The following is a 17,023-nucleotide window of genomic DNA, read 5'->3' as shown; positions in this document are numbered from 1 at the left end:
TGGCGCCGATGGGAGGGGCGCCACATAAAAGGGTTAGATGGGTGAAATAGTTTCGCCGAGGGTCAGTCTGTGCTTTTTTTTAACTTTTGGGTTATTTTTGTGCAAATCGCCGGACAACTCTGCAGTATTGGGCTTCCCGGCACGGTCCATCGGGCAGAAAGTGTAGGCCCACGCAAACCCTCATCAATAAACCCCAGAACAGAAACCCACGGTCCAATCCACACCATCGTCCCCAACCTCGTCGCCGCCTTTTCTCCCCCGCCGCGCCGCCGCCTCCCGCGCGCACCCTTCCGCCATGGCGAAACCCTCGTCGGCGACGGCGACGGCGTCGGCGTCAGGCACGAAGAAGCGGAAGTCCAAGTCCGGGGCCCTAACCCACGAGGAGGTGAAGACGCTGGGCCACGAGCTCCTCTCCTCGCGCGCCCACCTCAACCACGCCCCTACCCTCCTCGCGCTCCTCTCCCCCTCCGCGCCGCCCAAAATCGCCCTCGAGGCGCTCATCTCGCTGCAGTCCTTCTTCGAGCCCTTGCTCCCCTCCATCCCCTCCGCCTCCGCCGCTGCCGCAGATGTTGCGAGCAGCGACCCCGAGCTCGTGTTCGGGGCGTGGCTGCGGCAGCGCTTCGACGAGTTCGTCGCCGCGCTCGTCGAGCTCAGCGTCTCGCCCCGCAGCGACGACGCGATCAGGGTGAGCTTTGCGGCAGTTGTTGCAACTCATTTGCGTTGTGATTTGGTGAACTTATTATATGCTTTTTCGTTCGCGGCAGGAAGTTGCGTTTGATGCGTTTATGGACTTCGTGAAGCTGGGGAAGGACGGGAGGTTCCACTCGGCGATTTACCACAAGTTTCTCCATGCTGTGGTGGGTGCTCCTTCCTCTTGTTATTGATTTACTTCTCTGTGAGGTTAGGAAATATGATTAAGGTTTGCTACTACTTCGGGGATGTGAGAACAAACTTCGTTTCCGTGTATCCCGTTTGTATGTGACCTAGGATGTGTTTGGTTTGTGGGCATGAAAAAGTGGCTATGGGTACCCCCAACCACGTGGCTAGGGTTAACCACTTTTTATGTTTGGTTGAGTTGGTTGGGAAAGTGGTTAACCACAACCATATTTGTGTTTGGTTTCGGGTGTGAAACATGGCTGGGGTGATATGATCACCTCTTATTTAAGATGGTGAGAATACCTCATAATATGAGTTCAATGTTTTGGTTGACATCATAACCATGAGTCAAACTAGCAGATTTGTATGTAGTACAAGATTAGGTACATAATCTAGGTAGCTAGCTCCATGTGTAACTAATCGATTAGCATCTGACCAGCAGCGCACAACAATGAAGCATCTGACCAGCAGCGCACAACAATGAGTATGACTACCTAGCTAGCTGCCGCCACGCGCCCTACCGCTCACGGCCGCGTGCGACTTGCCGCCGCGTACCCAGCCGCCCGGTGCTGCGCGCGACCTGCCGCCACGAGCACAACGATAGAGACGAGGAGGACCACCAGAAAAGGGAGGGTGTGTGATTACCTCGGTCAGGTCTTCACTGGCCGCCGAAGTTCTCAAAACTCGTCTCGCACGGTGAGATTGAGTTCGATCTGGTCGCCGCCACGAAGAACTTCGTGGTAGGTAAGGGGGAGGTGAGCGAGGAGAAAACGTTTCGCGGGTTACTCCAGTGGCTTGCCCACGGGTGGTTAGCCTCAACCACCACTTTTCTGGTGGTTGGCCTCAACCAGCTTTTGAGGAAAAATTGGCTACCCTCAACCACCCTACACCACTAACCAAACAGGTGCTAGCCACATAAAAGATGACTACCCATAGCCACTTGAGGGATAGCCACCCAACCAAACACATCCTTAGTAGATGTTTACTGGAGCCAGAATTCGTGTTAATGTCTCTTTTCTATGTGTTCCATTTATTTGCAGGTCCATGCTACCGATTCCATTGATCCTTTGTTAGAGTTGCTTGGGTCCAAGTACTCCAAATATGCTGATGTTTGGTATGTGGTGGCCCCTATTTCAGTTATTTCTGCTATATTTTATTGCCAAATCCTTGAAAGAACATGTTTCCCTTAATACTTCAATTGAGTAGAGTTGGCGATATTGCTAATTTGGTTGATGGAATACTCTTGCAATGCGCTCATTGTTCTCCAATTACTCCTGCAGTTATTTTACTTATACTAGCTTAGACAAGATCACCAGCAGTTTGGGGAGTCAAACCACCGGTAATCTCTCTCTCTCTCTCTCTCTCTCTCTCTCTCTCTCTCTCCACACACACACGCACACCTCGTTTGATTGGCCTCATCTGATTTCCCGCTAAATGGTTACTTTACTTTTGTTCTAATCAGGCTCTGGGAAAGATGGCTTGCAAAATGGGGACGAAAGCTCTGAAGACAGGTACTTTGGTTTTTATGCCAAGTTATCTCAAATCCTGAACAGCGCATTATGCTTGTGAATGAAATTTCGTGAACCAACTATGATGGAATGATCTTTACTTAGGGATAATTTTTTCACTGTAAGTTCTAACTTCTAAGCACTATGCTACTTTGCACTGATCTACTGATATGTTTGTGCTCAATGCTCACCCAGTATGAGCATGCTTGCCTTTAAAACAAGGGAAACAAGGAAAGTTATGTTTGTACTTGGTAGTTTCTATGTACAGATTCTTTTACCACCACCTTGATTATAAACAACTGGCAGTGTTTTAGAAACACAGGGTATGTTTATTGGTTGCTCGTGCTTGCATTTGTGTGGTTTAGCTTGTATTGTTGTTTGCACAAGGTTTTCTAGCTTTTAGCGCTGCAAAATCATCTGCAGAATTGCAGCTGATGATCTGTGCCGTGTATTATTTAGGTCATAATAGTTTGTTGCTTTTTCCATCTCGTTCTTGTTTTGCCTACCCCAGTTTGCTTGGGAAAAAGGCTTTGATCTTGTTGTTGTATAATAGTTGTTTTATTCTGTACCTATTTTTATTGCTTATGCACTTATTTTTCTTTAGCAGGAATGTTATCTGTATACACAATATATACAATATTTTGGTGCATATTCCTGCATTGGATTTTCAGAAGGAAACAAAATTTGATATGTGGAGTACTGTTGGTGAGTACTTCCAACTGATCCTGTAGGCCAATATTCCTCTGGTCTTCTATAGCACATGTATTCTTTTTTAACATGCCTCTTATGTGTTGCCGTTTATTTTGTTGGGGTGTGCTACTGTTCTTCGTGCATGCACCATAGTGGGAATACTGGAATAGTGCATTCTGACCTTTTTTTATTTCTTATTTTTTTGCTTTGTGAAGGCATTTCTTTAAAAGGAGAGAAGAACTCCTCTGAGGTACTTGCATATACACTTCATGTAGTAAAATATTTTGGCAAGTTTCTAGCTACTAAGCTTTGAAAAATTGCAGGGCTCCTCAGCGACACATATAAATAAAAGGCTAAAAGTGAAGTTCACTAAAGCATGGCTAACCTTTCTGAAGCTACCACTTCCTCTTGATGTATACAAGGAGGTAAATGTTCCTTCTTCTGGAAGCTGTGCAATCTTGCTGCTTTTCATTATTTAATTTTTGAGTATCCCATGAGTAGGAATTTGTCAATTGCTTCTTCTTCAACTGTTTATTGAATGTTATACGTGTTGCATCTGAATTTGGAACGCCGTTCCAAGCACAAATTGCTGGTGGTGATTCCCTTACTCTTTTTTCTTCTAAAACAATGGACCTAGTTCTCTTGCAGTCTGACATGCAAGGGGGGTTTATTAAAAACTTATAATTCAGGAACTGTATGTCCACTTGGGATGATAGAACTGTTTGTAGTTCATTGTTGGTATTCTAAGTTAAATGTTTTGCAGCTTCTGTTCCAGAATTCTTCGATTGCTAGTGTTAGTTTACTACCTTTTGAGTAATAGTTTGAATTTGCAGGTCCTTGCTACAATTCATCAGAATGTAATTCCTTCAATGTCAAACCCATCCATCTTGTGGTACGATTATGTCCATTTTGTTCATGTTTGTACTTTGTTTGACACAACTGTTAGAAATCTTACCACTATGTGTTTCTGTTGAAGTGATTTCTTCACTAGATCATACGACATCGGTGGTGTTATCAGTGTAATGGCCTTAAGTGGTCTTTTCATCCTCATGACACAACATAATCTGGAATATCCAAAATTCTATGACAAGCTCTATGCATTACTGACTCCTGCCGTGTTCATGGCAAAACATCGGTCAGTGTTCTTGCAAGTAAGTAGCTCCAGATAATTACAATTTGATATTATTGTTACCCTATGAATGTATGATTACCAACTTTTACAACATAACGAGTTCTGCGAACTGAAAGGTATATCGTAAAGGCTGTAAATCATTTGAGCTATGGTTCCACCTCACGCCTGATTGCTTTTTTATTATGGTCTTAAAAGTGTCCGAGGAGCCATACATCTTTACATGCTGTGAATGGGCTTCCAGAACATCTCATCCAAATCCAATACACCCAAATTATCGTATCCATTATCTAGTAATAGGTCATCTGCTTTACTATTTCTCAGGTGGGATGCCATGGAATGTACCATGTTAATATGATGATGTAATTATTAGGCATGTACCAATATGTTACATTAAACTCATTGGTTAGTTAATCATGATCTGTATCCCTTATTCACCTTGAGGTTACTGTATCCACATGAACCAAGGAGGCTGTGTGATGTCACTTCCGCATTCCTTTGTATCCAGCATATTCTGTTGAGCCCTTGCTGCACTGATTTTGTACAAGTCCATAACTGTGGATGGGAGAAAATTATACATTGCAGCATGACACCCTTAATATTGTGATAGACGGGCCCGTGGATGCAGCCAAATAGATCATATCAGCATATCACCATGGCACCATTCACCATGTTTGAGCTCTTAACTATAAATCTTCAATACATGAATCCATATGCTGCGAACCTACACACTGAAATGCGTTTGGATATACATGCGTATCTAGACCAAATCTGACCAAAGCTGCGGCAACTAATTTGGAACGGAGGAGTAGTATTTCTTAGAAGCATCAGTTTTCTTAAAATCTAGCTATTCTTATCTGTTTGATAGCCAGTGGTTGGCACGTGTGCCTTTGAGGGTCGAAACTTCAAATCCTGTGGGGTGGAATTAATCTAACCTTTGTCTCTTGTTGCTTCTTCTTAAGTATGCGCTGAGAGGGTTTCTTCCTCCCTTGCAGATTATTATTATTTTATTGTTAATTATTTACGATGTTTGACTTGTTTTCTCGCAGCTTCTTGACGCATGCCTGAAATCTTCATATGTTTCTGCACATCTTGCTGCTTCATTTGCAAAAAGATTGAGTAGACTCGCCCTTTCAGCACCACCAGCTGGAGCTCTTATCATCATTGCTTTAATTCATAATCTTCTGCGGAGGCACCCCTCAATTAATTTTTTGGTTCATTGGGTATGTTGCTCGCTTTAACCTCCTCTTACGTCGCATATAAGAGCTCTTTAGTAACTGAGTGTGGATACATCTGTGTGCCGCACTTGCAGCCAATGAACCACGTTTTGTTAGCATGTTTGTGTAATGCATGCTCATGCGCACATTTTTAAGAACCTTTTTTGTTGTTATTCCATAACTGATAGCAGTGCTTTGGAATCTCTTCCAGGAAGTTCCTCAGGATGATGATACCAATACCAGTCGAGAAGCTAGTCAGCCTAAAAAAGTTGGCGCTGATCCTTTTGACAATGAAGAGACAGACCCTACAAAGTCTGGTGCAATGCGTAAGTATCAAATCATATCAAACATATTTTGTCTCGTCACTTCTCCTTTCAATCCTCAATCTGTTTTAAGACAAAAGAGGCAAACAGTTGTTATGGTCTTGCAAATTGGATATAGAAAGTGTAGTAGTGCTAGGGCTTCGCTGAGGTGGATGGCTAGATTCTGTGGGTGCCGTTGTGCACATGTGGCAAAGGGAAAAGAGGCAGAGGGCTCATTTGGCGCAAATATAGGAAATACCGGCTTCTGGTTCTTGCCTGACTTGATTGATAGCTTCCTGTGAGCTTGTGTAGTCCTCGGCTAAAATTTATCTCGAGAAGTCCTAACCAATTACATTTTGTGTTTAGAAAGAAACATAAAGTCCAGGGTACAACTTGTTTGAAAAGAAACATGAAGTCCTGCCATGGATGGTCCTGATTGGTCTATTCAGAGTTGAATATAATTAAGTAACTAATACCTCTGCTTTACACCTTGGGTTATCTCTGATCTGTACAAAGGTTATTGTATGTTACCCAAAGCTAAGGGATGAACTGATAACCATAATATAATACGAGTAAGAACCTTGGACGAGCACATGCCTTAACTGGTGGAGCTTAAATGAACAGACCACTGACTACCGTTGTTCGGTTGGTACTGCAATTGCAGTGGGCTAGACTAGTGGAAGTCTGCATCATGAAAATAACTGGTGAGAAAATGAGATTGGTTTCACTTGCCTTCTTTCAAGCTACAGCTTCAAACAACTTACGTGATGAGTTAATGGGGGCCATTGCAAGTCAAGATGCCAGCATGAATGATTGCATCTTTATGGACACATAACACAATATTCTTTGTGTATAGTTCTTGTAAACGATTCCTTTGCATCTCATGTATTCATCTTTGGTTATGCACTGCAGGTAGTTCTTTATGGGAAATAGACACACTGCGTCATCACTACACACCTGCAGTTTCTAGGTAATAGGAACACAGCTTAGTGCCTTCATTTCAGTGGTGTCTCCTATTTTTTTTTAAGTTTTAGCTCATTTGGTGTTATATTGCTCCCAGATTTGTTGCATCACTTGAAAATGATCTCACTGTACGCGCCAAAACGTCTGAGATGAAAATAACAGACTTTAGTTCTGGCTCCTATGCAACAGTTTTCCGAGATGAGGTAGGTCTCACTATATTCACACCAGCTTTCTGCATATGTATATGTACCACTGGAAATTTCTTACTCCCTCCGATCCAAATTATTTGACTCTATTTTGTCTAGATATGGATGTATCTAGTCAACCAACGCATCTACATACATCTGTATCTAGATAAAGTGGAGTCAATTAATTTGAATCGGAGGTGGTAGATGAATTGGGTTTTCCGTGCCTTTATCCTCTGGTTTATGTTGCCTGTCGCCAAGTTTATCTGGTATTATTTTAGTCTGAATTTGTGTCTGGCAAAACCAGCTTGCTGTCCTCTGCTTGCTTTGGTGAGCTTTAGATCGTTCATCCCAAAGCTGAGTCCCTCTCACACCTCCTATCCGCTGCCGTTTGAGTCATTATTATTAGTCATCACTAGATTTTTCACCCCAAAGCTGAGTCCTCTCACCTGTCCTGTCTGCTGCAGTTTGTGTCATTATTATTTGTCGTCACTAGGAATTTCCTAAAATTTACAAATCTTGAATTTGAATTGTAGGTGAGGCGGCGGATAAAACAAGTTCCTCTTGCGTTCTACAGAACTACACCAACATCTTTATTTCAAGAGTCAGATTTTCCTGGATGGACCTTTGAGCAGACTAGTGTAGAAGGAAATGAGAACAGCACGGTAGAGACTAGTGGCGCCTCACCTGCTAAAAGGTCACGGGTTTAGACCTGAGTAGGGCCAGCAGGGTGTAACATTTTGCTGCAAGTGCTAGATTGTTGAAGAAGTGGGATCATTTGGCTGTCATCTGGGTCCACCTTTTTATTTTCGTTTATGTTTTGCCATGTTGGAATACTGTTAGACATTTTAGCAGTATCAAGTGTTGTAATATAATCTATGAGATGAAAGTAGTGAAGGACTAAACTATATGAGATTTTTTTTTTTGGTTTTGACTACTGCCGATGTCATCTTGAATGTTTCCTATTGTTCGTGTAGAGCAAATGTCGTGTGTGAATACTGTTTGACATTTTAGCAGTATTCAAGTCTTGTAATATAATCTATGGGATGAAAGTAGTGAAGGATTAAATTATATGGGAAATTTTTGGTTTTGACTACTGCCGATGTAGGGGTAGAATGTTTCCTAGTGTCCATGTAGAGCAAATGTCGTGTGTGCAAATGGTGGACAAGAAATATTGAAGTAACTTTTGTGGGTCTATCGTGTCAACAATAATTTCCTGGCTTAAGGGGGGAGGACAACGTGACTGGATTTAGAAAGCTAGATTTACATAGTATTATTATTCTTTAGTGTTTGATGTTTAACATCTAATATCAGACATTGGCTAGATGCACTTCGAGCTACTGAAATTTAATGGAAGAGCCCACGTGAGAAAGATTGCTTTCTAGCAGCGATCTGGATCACACATAACTGATAGGTACACGAGATTTAACGAAGCTGGTATAAATGGCCAAATATCTTCTTCATCTGATGTGACGTCTGGGCCCAACATCATCCCCCGTGACTGTAGCAGTTTGTGGTGTGTATAGCTGGGTCTCTGAGAGGTTGCTGCTGCTGATCTTTCCATGTAGGCCATGTGGATCGGGATTGTGGAACTATCTTGTCCATTCATCTGCTGAAGCAACATATCCCCAGGTACTAGTGCTTACCACTACACACATCTTACCTATCTTTGCATATAATCTTAATTGTGTTTAGTTCTCTTGAATCTTGATCGTCTTTTGGGGTGAGCTATTTGCCCTATTTATTGTCTGGCGTGGGGTAGGTCCTTGCTGAGTGTGCCGACCTGACGAGAGTCTCGGTTGGTATGGTGTCTCAACTCACGTACTCCTACGTGTACAAGCCACGTTGATTGTAGATGCATCCGATTTCGCTCCTGTTTCAACTTCCAGCCTTATGTTTGACATGAGGGCATAAATAATTTCTGAAAAGATTTTCACTTTTTATTGTTTTTAGTTTTTGAGCTCGGAACATGCTGTGACTGTGACAACCCTAGGCACATGAAGCTGTAGGCTGTCTTAACAAGCTAGACAGTCGTTAGCATCTGCCCCCCAGATCGTTGTCTGGACTCTGGATATAGCTAGCCGAATTGAGGTGAACGGACGTGAATCGGTGAATGTACTTCAGAAACAGCAATCTGTGGTAGCGTCACATTTGGTGAGGCTTCACAAGGTCACCCAAATAGATCTAGCTCACACCGCTGCCGACGCTTCACGCCTATCTCGTGTCCATCTGAGTAGACGCAACTGTCGACTAAAGCTCTTCAGGCCCAACGGTAAGAGGATTCTCATAAAGAAAAAAGGAAAGGAAGAGGTTGAGGAGGTCAATTAGTTGTTTATTCCGCATGTGCCTACGCTTTTAGATTTACCCAATTGTTTTCTTCCAAAGAAGATGTAATTCCATGTCAACTTCGTGGAAGATCTTCTTGCCTGGCCCTCACAGTCACAGGGAGAATCAGCGGCTGAGTTCATCTCAGCAGCTCGCTTTTGTTTTGCTTAATTTCTGAATCTTGAAAGGTAGCATTCGCTGATTTATGTTTTGGAGATGCCTTCCCAGCTTCTCTTGTCCAGAGATGTCCATTTCTGTTCAATTGAGCTCCAGTTCTTATTGACATATGATTTATCCTCCTTTCTTTCCCTAGGCTCCCACCTTTTGATTTTAGGCTATAATTCTTTATGTAACCATCCGTTCTTTCAGTTTTCAATTCATGACTCCAATAATATTTTGAGTTTAGTCAACATATCTGCTTAACAGGCAGCATCATCAGGATTTTTTGTTTTCTTCTTCCAGCCTGTCCATTGTTAGCTGAAGGATGAACCCCTAAGGACACCTCGTTAATCTTCTAGACCCACCATGAAGTCCGCACTCCATTTTTGGGGCATTTTCTGCTGTCTATGCTCCTATGCAATCAGCAAGAATATCGATGCAAGACCCGACACAGTGAGCATTGGAGCTCTTTTCACATTCAATTCCACCATAGGGAGAGTTGCCAAGATTGCCATGGCTGCTGCTGTCAGTGACATCAACAATGATTCAAGCGTCCTTCCAGGAACAAACCTGGTTGTCCAGATGAGAGATTCCAATTGCAGTGGCTTCGTTGGCATTGTGCAAGGTACTTCTTCCTAGTTTTTTTCATCCACCAAACCATGCAGATTTATGTTTTGATAACAATATAGTCGACATCTTATAACGATGAATTTCTTCTTCGCATTGGTCAGCATTGCAATTCATGGAGAAGGATACGATTGCAATCATCGGCCCTCAGTCTTCTGTTCTAGCGCATGTTGTTTCTCATGTTGCAAATGAACTCCAAGTGCCTATGCTGTCCTTTGCTGCAACTGATCCAACTCTCACACCACTTCAATTTCCTTTCTTTGTGAGGACAACCCATAGTGATCATTTTCAAATGGCTTCTGTTGCTGACATAGTCAACTATTATGGGTGGAAGCAAGTCACAGCTATATATATTGATGATGATTATGGAAGAAACGGCATATCGTCCTTAGGTGATGAACTTGCCAAGAGGCGGTCCAAGATCTTGTATAAAGCTGCAGTTAGGCCAGGAGCAAGAAGGGGTGAAATGGCTACTGTGCTGGTCAGGGTTGCAATGATGGAATCTCGAGTACTCATTCTGCATGCAAATCCTGACTCTGGGATTCCACTTCTCTTATTAGCACGCAATCTCGGCATGACATCCAGTGGATATGTGTGGATTGCAACAGATTGGCTTGGATCATTTCTCGATTCATCACCACATCTTGATATGGATATAGTGAGTGCAGTGCAGGGTGTTCTCACATTACGCCAGCACACAGAAAATACCAGAAAGAAGAGCATGCTAGCTTCAAAATGGAGTGCACTGGTGAAGAGGGATAATGTTGACAGCAGGTTCTTGATTAATTCATATGGCTTGTATGCTTACGATACTGTATGGACGATTGCTCATGCGCTGGATGCGTTTTTCAGTAGAGGCGGTAACATTTCATTCTCCACCTACCCCAAACTACGTGATATCGCAGGAGGAGGTTTGCAATTGGGAGCAATGACTGTCTTTGATGAGGGAAGGCTGTTGTTGGAAAGAATCCGCCAAATAAATTTCAGTGGTGCAACTGGCCTTGTAAAATTTGGTTCAGATGGTAATCTTCTCCGGCCTGCGTACGACATTGTTAACATACTAGGGTCCGGTTCGCGGACAATCGGTTACTGGTCCAACTATTCCGGCCTTTCAACAGCATCTCCTGAGACTCTCTACATGAAACCAGCAAACCGTCTTAGGGAAAATCAGAAACTTGGCCTAGTGATCTGGCCAGGTGAGACTGTAACAAGGCCACGTGGATGGGTGTTTCCAAACAATGGAAATGAGCTAAGGATTGGAGTTCCCGATAGGGTGAGTTTCCGTCAATTTGTGTCCGCTGACAATATAACAGATACGGTGCGTGGTTTCTGTATCGATGTGTTTGTTGCTGCAACAAACTTGTTACAATATCCAGTTCCATATAAGTTTATGATGTTTGGGAATGGCAGCGAAAATCCAAGCTATACACAGCTTATCAATAAAATTCAAACAAATGTAAGTTCACTTTCTTAAATTAACATCATTTATAGTTGATGTATTTATATAGGTGGAATACTAACAATCTTTTATTGACTAGGAATTTGATGCTGTGGTAGGTGATATTGCTATTGTCACAAATCGGACAAGGGTTGTCGACTTCACTCAGCCATATATCGAGTCAGGGCTTGTGGTACTTACCTCTGTTAAGAAGCATAGCTCGAGTGGATGGTCCTTTTTGCAGCCATTCACAATCAGAATGTGGGGCGTCACAGGACTGTTCTTTCTTATCATAGGAACGGTGGTTTGGTTGCTTGAGCACAGAATCAATGATGATTTCCGTGGACCTCCAGTGAAACAGATTATTACTGTATTCTGGTAAGGTCTCACATCTATACTAATTGGAGTCAATTTTTCTAATTTTTTCCCTGCACATTCCAGTGCCATTCTAGATTTTGCCAACACACACGTCTGTAGCTACTGACTTGCGTGCTAGAATCATTGTCATTTTAACTCATATCTGTTACAAGACTTATTTCCCGCACACTTAAAATATCTTAGAATTGAGTTTCAAACCTGAGTGTATGTGTGGCTTGCAACCGTGTATTCTGCACCTCATGAGATTGACAGAGAATTTGGAATAGTAGATGATCATAATGGGGGGAATGTGCCAAATCATTTGCACGTTGGAAAGTTTATCATGAAAATCTGTTTCTGTACTTGGTATAGATAAGCAGTCTCGTGGGTGTTATGCTAAAATTATCATAATCTAGTTTCTTGAACGATGCAAGAGTCTTGTTTGCTTGAGGTTGTTTACATGTTATATTCATTTCATGTTTGCAGGTTCAGTTTCTCAACTCTGTTCTTCGCCCACAGTGAGTAAAACACATCTTGTACATATATATCCAGATGGAATATTCTATATTCCTAGCCGAACTCATGGAGAAGTGATTGTGCTTTAATTTTTACAGGAGAGGACACCAGAAGCACCCTGGGTCGCTTCGTGATCATCATATGGCTCTTTGTGGTTCTGATAATACAGTCCAGCTATACTGCCAGCCTGACTTCCATACTCACCGTGCAGCAGCTCACATCTCCAATCACGGGGATCGATAGCTTGGTCGCCAGTGACGAGCCCATTGGTTTCCAAGTTGGCTCCTTCGCAGAAAATTACCTCCCGCAAGAGCTCGGTGTCTCAAAGTCAAGGCTTAGAGCGCTCGGTAATCCGGACGAGTATAAGCGAGCACTGGACCTTGGCCCCGGCAATGGAGGCGTCATGGCCATCGTCGACGAGCGCCCATACATTGAGCTTTTCCTGCTTGAGCATCCCAAATTTGCAGTCGTGGGCTCGGAGTTTACCAAAAGCGGCTGGGGCTTCGTGAGTTTCCTTCCACCTTGCAGGATCTCGCAACTCAATCAATTGCCACCTATTTTTCTGACGAATGAAACTATCATCCACAACTAAACTTGGAAATTTTTCAGGCGTTCCCGAGGGACTCGCCACTGGCAGTGGATCTATCGACGGCCATCCTGGAGCTGTCGGAGAACGGCGACCTCCAGCGGATCCATGAGAAGTGGCTGAACGATCGGATGACCGAGTCGCAGTCCCAGACCAATGAGTTGGACTCGGACAGTCTGCAGGTGTACAGCTTCTCTGGGCTGTTCCTCATTTGCGGCGTGGCGTGCGTGATCACCCTCGCCATACACGCCGGCGTCCTCGTCCACAAATACTGGGAGCACACCGCGTCCTCGCAGCAGGCGGTGCTGTCGTCCACAGATGGCAGTTCCCGCTCCAGCCGCAGCAGGCTCCAGGCGTTCCTGTCCTTTGCCGACCGACGGGAGATCGACACCCACAGGGCATCCAAAGAGAAGGCAGTGGCGCTGGCAGGAGTAGGAGAAAACTCCATCGGCGGCGTCAGTGCGGCGTCGAGTACTACCAGCGTCAGCACTAGCACGTCTTGCTAGAGACGGTCACGGCATAGCCTTGCATGTCTTGGCTTCCAGATAATTAACTTATGGCGTACGTACAATACACCCACCCAGTACAGGCCGTAGTAGTATTGATCATCTGGTCGCAGTAGTATTTGATCATACGGGTAGTCGTACTTAAATAGCGCAGTATTCTCTCCTTGTGCTGCAGAATTGTAAAGATGTGTAAGCTGTGGTGCACATGGAGCAGCTTCAGTACTAGTTGTTGATTTTGAGACGGCCGCCTACGAGAAAGTTAATTGGAATTTTTTTGTAGGAGTGTCATAGAGTAAGAGGGTTTTCCCCTGTTTGGTGCAATTGGATCCATCAGATTCTGCATAATGGGTTAGTTTCTGTTGAGATTAATAACAAGATGGGACCCTATTTCCGAAGTGCGAAAGGTATTCATCAAGGTGATCCCTTGTCACCGGGCCTCTTTAACATAGCCTTGGAGGTTAAAATGGTTTTAAAAGCTCAGAGAAATTGGTTGCTTGTTGGCCTTGCAGCCGATTTAATTCCTTCTGGGATTGCATTTTACAGTATGTGGATGATACCGTCATTTGTGTCACTCATGACAAATGATAAGGCAATTTGAAATTGTTACTCTACTCCTTCGGACTCATGTCTGGGCTAGAAATAAACTTTCTAAAGAATGAGATTTTCTCTATTAATGGGGATAATAATATAACCAGTTATTATGCTAACATGTTCAACTATCAGGTGGGTAGCCTTCCTCTGAAATATCTAGGTGTTCCGGTCACTTCTGCTACCTTAAAATATATTGACTGGGAAATATTTGCAACTTAAGACTATGGCTAATGTGAAGGCAAGTTTTAATGATTCTCCTAGGTGAAAAACATTATTGAAAGCTAAAGATTTCTACATGTAGGGAAGGAAAATAAATATGAACAGTGGTGATCTAGTCTACGGGATACATATCCCTTGTTTTGATATTTGTCAAGAACCTGACAATACCTTCGGTCAATGTGCTCATAATGATTGTGTTGTTCCTTTTAGAAGAAGACTGAACTCTGAACTTACGAATCAGTGACAATACATTTTTGAAAGAGCTAGAAAATTTCCTACTTCTAAGGAAACATATACTATTTCCTGGTCACTTAATAATAAAGGGGTGTTTACGACAAAATCTATGTATCAACATTTGGAGATAGATTTATATGGTCCAAACAATAAATGGATTTGGAAGTCCAAAATTCCTCTTAAGATATTTTTTTCTTATGACAATTGATGCAACATGCAGTGTTGACTACAGAAAACTTGAAGAAAAGAAATTGGCCTGGGAGTCCTCTATTCTTTCTGTGATCAGAATGAGGATAGAAATCATCTTTTTTTTACTTGTTCATCTGCAAAAGTTTTTTGGGGCATTATTGGGGCGTTAATGGGCACGAGAACTTGTGCTGTCTGTTGGTCCATCTGGACGACAAGGAACAAAATAACTTTTGAGAAGTATGTCTTGAGATCAACTGTGTTGATTATATTTACTGTGTGTGCTTTGCTGAAACATTGGGTAGGGCTTTATCAGGAAGAAGAGAAGAATGTGATCATCGCAGGTGCGGACAAGATGTTTTACAAAGCTCAGGATCGTGTGAAGAGAAAGAAGAATGCTATAGGGATGTTAAGTACCTCGTCTGGGCTGCTGCTGATCACTGAAGACTGATGACATGTTCCTATATGTTGCTAGTCTGTGGTCGGTTGTTTCATGAACTGATTGTGTTTCTAATATGTGTTATAGGGTCACCAGGTTTTTGCCCCTTAGGCCTTGTTTGGTGTGAGAATTAGTGGGGATAATTCGTAGCAAAATCTAAATTCTCACTTATATATTCTAAATACATGTTTGGTGCTAGAGTATTGAGCGAGTTTAATCCCCACTTATCCTCACTTTTCTCCAAATCTTAGTTTATTTTTTTATCCCCAATCCTCTACCCCTACCTAGTGGATTGAGGATGAGTTTTGCGGGAATTAGGTGACTCCCCACTCCCCACTCCATAGCTTCCAGGGCCAAATCCATGCAGCGCCCGCCAACAAGAGGTCACAGAGTCGGTCGTTGAGATCTGGGTCGCCTAGTCACCCAAGCTTCAGACGCCGGGGAGCACACCCAACACACATAGCCACCACGCTGGTCCCGAGAGACCACGCCGCCGAGCCCCCGCCAACCGCAGCAACCCGCACCACCACCACCGTGCGAGGGGGAGAAGAGGCCCCACCGCCAGCGTCCCTAGACCTGAATACACCCTCTGGTGGCGGCGAGGAGGAGGGGAAGACGCCCTCTTTTGGGGTGAAACTCTTAAAACATGTTCACAACACAATAGATATTTGAAATCACATGTATGTAACCGTTGGAATGGATTTTGTGGGTTCCGAGAAAAACGCTTCGCCTCCCTGTGAAGGCGATTAGGGTTTCCTCGAGTAACCAGGCGGCGCACGTCGGTGACCGTCGGGGCGCAAGAAGGAGGACGCTTCTTTTAGCGTTTCTTGGGGGAACTCTAGTGGGAGGCTGCTGTCATGGATCCTCAGGGTTCGGCGGCAGCGGCTGAAAGGATCGTATGCCGCACCTAGAGGGGGGGGGGGGTGTGAATAGGTGCTAACCAATTTTTAGTTCTTTTTCAATTTAGGCTTGACACAAAGGTAAATTCTCTAGATATGCAACTAAGTGAATTTACCTATATGACAAGGTTATCAACTAAGCAAGATATAGCTACGCAATATATAGGAGATAGAATGGGATAGAGGTAACCGAGAGTGGAGCACGCGATGACACGGGGATGATTCCCGTAGTTCCCTTCCTTTGCAAGAAGGTACGTCTACGTTTGGAGGAGTGTGGTTGCTACGCAAGCCAAACCAACAGCCACGAAGGCTTCACTCAGATCTCCTGTGAGCAACGCCACGAAGGCCTAGCCCACTTCCACTAAGGGATTTCCTCGAGGCGGAAACCGGGCCTTTACAATGTTCTTGGGGCACACATCCACAACCGAATTGGAGGCTCCCAAATCTGTAACAACACAACAATCAACAACAACACATCAACACAAATCAACTAAGGAACCAAATAGGAACACTAGCATGAGATCCCTCAAACAAATGAGGGGGAAATGAAAATCGCTTCGGTGAGGATGTAGATCGGTGGCTTCTCCTTCGAATCTCCAAAGATCAAGAGCTTTGGTTGGGGGAGGAAGGAGATCTTGCAAATCTTGTGTTTCTTGAGGTGGCTCTAATGGTGGTGAAGCTTGGCAGATTTTTTTTGCAATGATTGAGCTACTTGTCCCTTTGGAGAAGAGAGCTATTTATATGATTGGAGCTCTCAGATCTGACCGTTTGGACCATTTCTCGTAACACCGGAAGTTCCGGCCAGGAGGGCCGGAAGTTCCGGCTGGCACCGGAAGTACCGGCCAGGAGGGCCGGAACTTCCGCCAGGAAGATTCTTCGTCAGGCAACCTGTCAGAAAAGATAGGGGCGGAACTAGGGCGGAACTTCCGGTGACCGGAAGTTCCGGCCAAGTTCCGGCTAAGTTCCGAAAATCCAGAAAATGCATACTGGACATACTGAGCCACAAAACGCTGACTTTCGGAACTTGTCCGGAAGTTGGGCGGAAGTTTCGCTTGACCGGAACTTCCGGCC

The 17,023-nt window shown here is 43.9% G+C and overlaps 2 protein-coding genes across 5 annotated transcripts; both read left to right on the top strand.

Moving 5' to 3' along the window:
- Positions 1–206: 206 nt before the first annotated feature.
- Positions 207–7,778, top strand: LOC127336506 (protein NUCLEOLAR COMPLEX ASSOCIATED 4). Of its 2 annotated transcripts, none has more exons than XM_051363320.2 (15): positions 207–685; positions 765–857; positions 1,917–1,990; positions 2,157–2,215; positions 2,339–2,387; positions 2,992–3,089; positions 3,290–3,324; positions 3,398–3,499; positions 3,908–3,966; positions 4,051–4,225; positions 5,253–5,426; positions 5,632–5,746; positions 6,635–6,692; positions 6,783–6,888; positions 7,407–7,778. In XM_051363320.2, the coding sequence occupies exons 1-15, from the start codon at positions 296–298 to the stop codon at positions 7,578–7,580; spliced, it is 1,761 nt and encodes a 586-aa protein (XP_051219280.2). In that variant the 5' UTR covers positions 207–295; the 3' UTR covers positions 7,581–7,778. The 2 variants fall into 2 exon arrangements, with proteins under 2 accessions (XP_051219280.2, XP_071682805.1); XM_071826704.1 differs by having other exon boundaries at positions 2,989–3,089.
- Positions 7,779–8,403: 625 nt separating this feature from the next.
- Positions 8,404–13,658, top strand: LOC139836167 (glutamate receptor 3.1-like). 3 transcript variants are annotated; one of them, XM_071826702.1, is made up of 7 exons: positions 8,404–8,502; positions 9,658–9,979; positions 10,086–11,437; positions 11,520–11,797; positions 12,263–12,294; positions 12,391–12,797; positions 12,902–13,658. In XM_071826702.1, the coding sequence occupies exons 2-7, from the start codon at positions 9,721–9,723 to the stop codon at positions 13,382–13,384; spliced, it is 2,811 nt and encodes a 936-aa protein (XP_071682803.1). In that variant the 5' UTR covers positions 8,404–8,502; positions 9,658–9,720; the 3' UTR covers positions 13,385–13,658. The 3 variants fall into 3 exon arrangements, with proteins under 3 accessions (XP_071682803.1, XP_071682802.1, XP_071682804.1); XM_071826701.1 differs by lacking the exon at positions 8,404–8,502 and adding an exon at positions 8,607–9,142; XM_071826703.1 differs by lacking the exon at positions 8,404–8,502 and having other exon boundaries at positions 9,655–9,979.
- Positions 13,659–17,023: the final 3,365 nt, after the last annotated feature.

The sequence above is a fragment of the Lolium perenne genome, chromosome 2 (genome assembly GCF_019359855.2).
Source record: "Lolium perenne isolate Kyuss_39 chromosome 2, Kyuss_2.0, whole genome shotgun sequence".
Taxonomy (NCBI): domain Eukaryota; kingdom Viridiplantae; phylum Streptophyta; class Magnoliopsida; order Poales; family Poaceae; genus Lolium; species Lolium perenne.
The sequence above is the reverse complement of the archived record's forward strand: the minus strand, read 5'-3'. Positions and strand labels throughout refer to the sequence as shown.

Excerpts from the sequence above, each read along its gene's own strand:
- LOC127336506 (XM_071826704.1), top strand. The coding sequence starts at position 296 with ATGGCGAAACCCTCGTCGGCGACGGCGACGGCGTCGGCGTCAGGCACG. Across the intron at positions 858-1,916 it reads ACAAGTTTCTCCATGCTGTG|GTCCATGCTACCGATTCCAT; the intron begins GTGGGTGCTCCT and ends ATTTATTTGCAG. Across the intron at positions 6,889-7,406 it reads CAACAGTTTTCCGAGATGAG|GTGAGGCGGCGGATAAAACA; the intron begins GTAGGTCTCACT and ends TTTGAATTGTAG.
- LOC139836167 (XM_071826702.1), top strand. The coding sequence starts at position 9,721 with ATGAAGTCCGCACTCCATTTTTGGGGCATTTTCTGCTGTCTATGCTCC. Across the intron at positions 9,980-10,085 it reads CTTCGTTGGCATTGTGCAAG|CATTGCAATTCATGGAGAAG; the intron begins GTACTTCTTCCT and ends CGCATTGGTCAG. Across the intron at positions 11,798-12,262 it reads CAGATTATTACTGTATTCTG|GTTCAGTTTCTCAACTCTGT; the intron begins GTAAGGTCTCAC and ends TCATGTTTGCAG.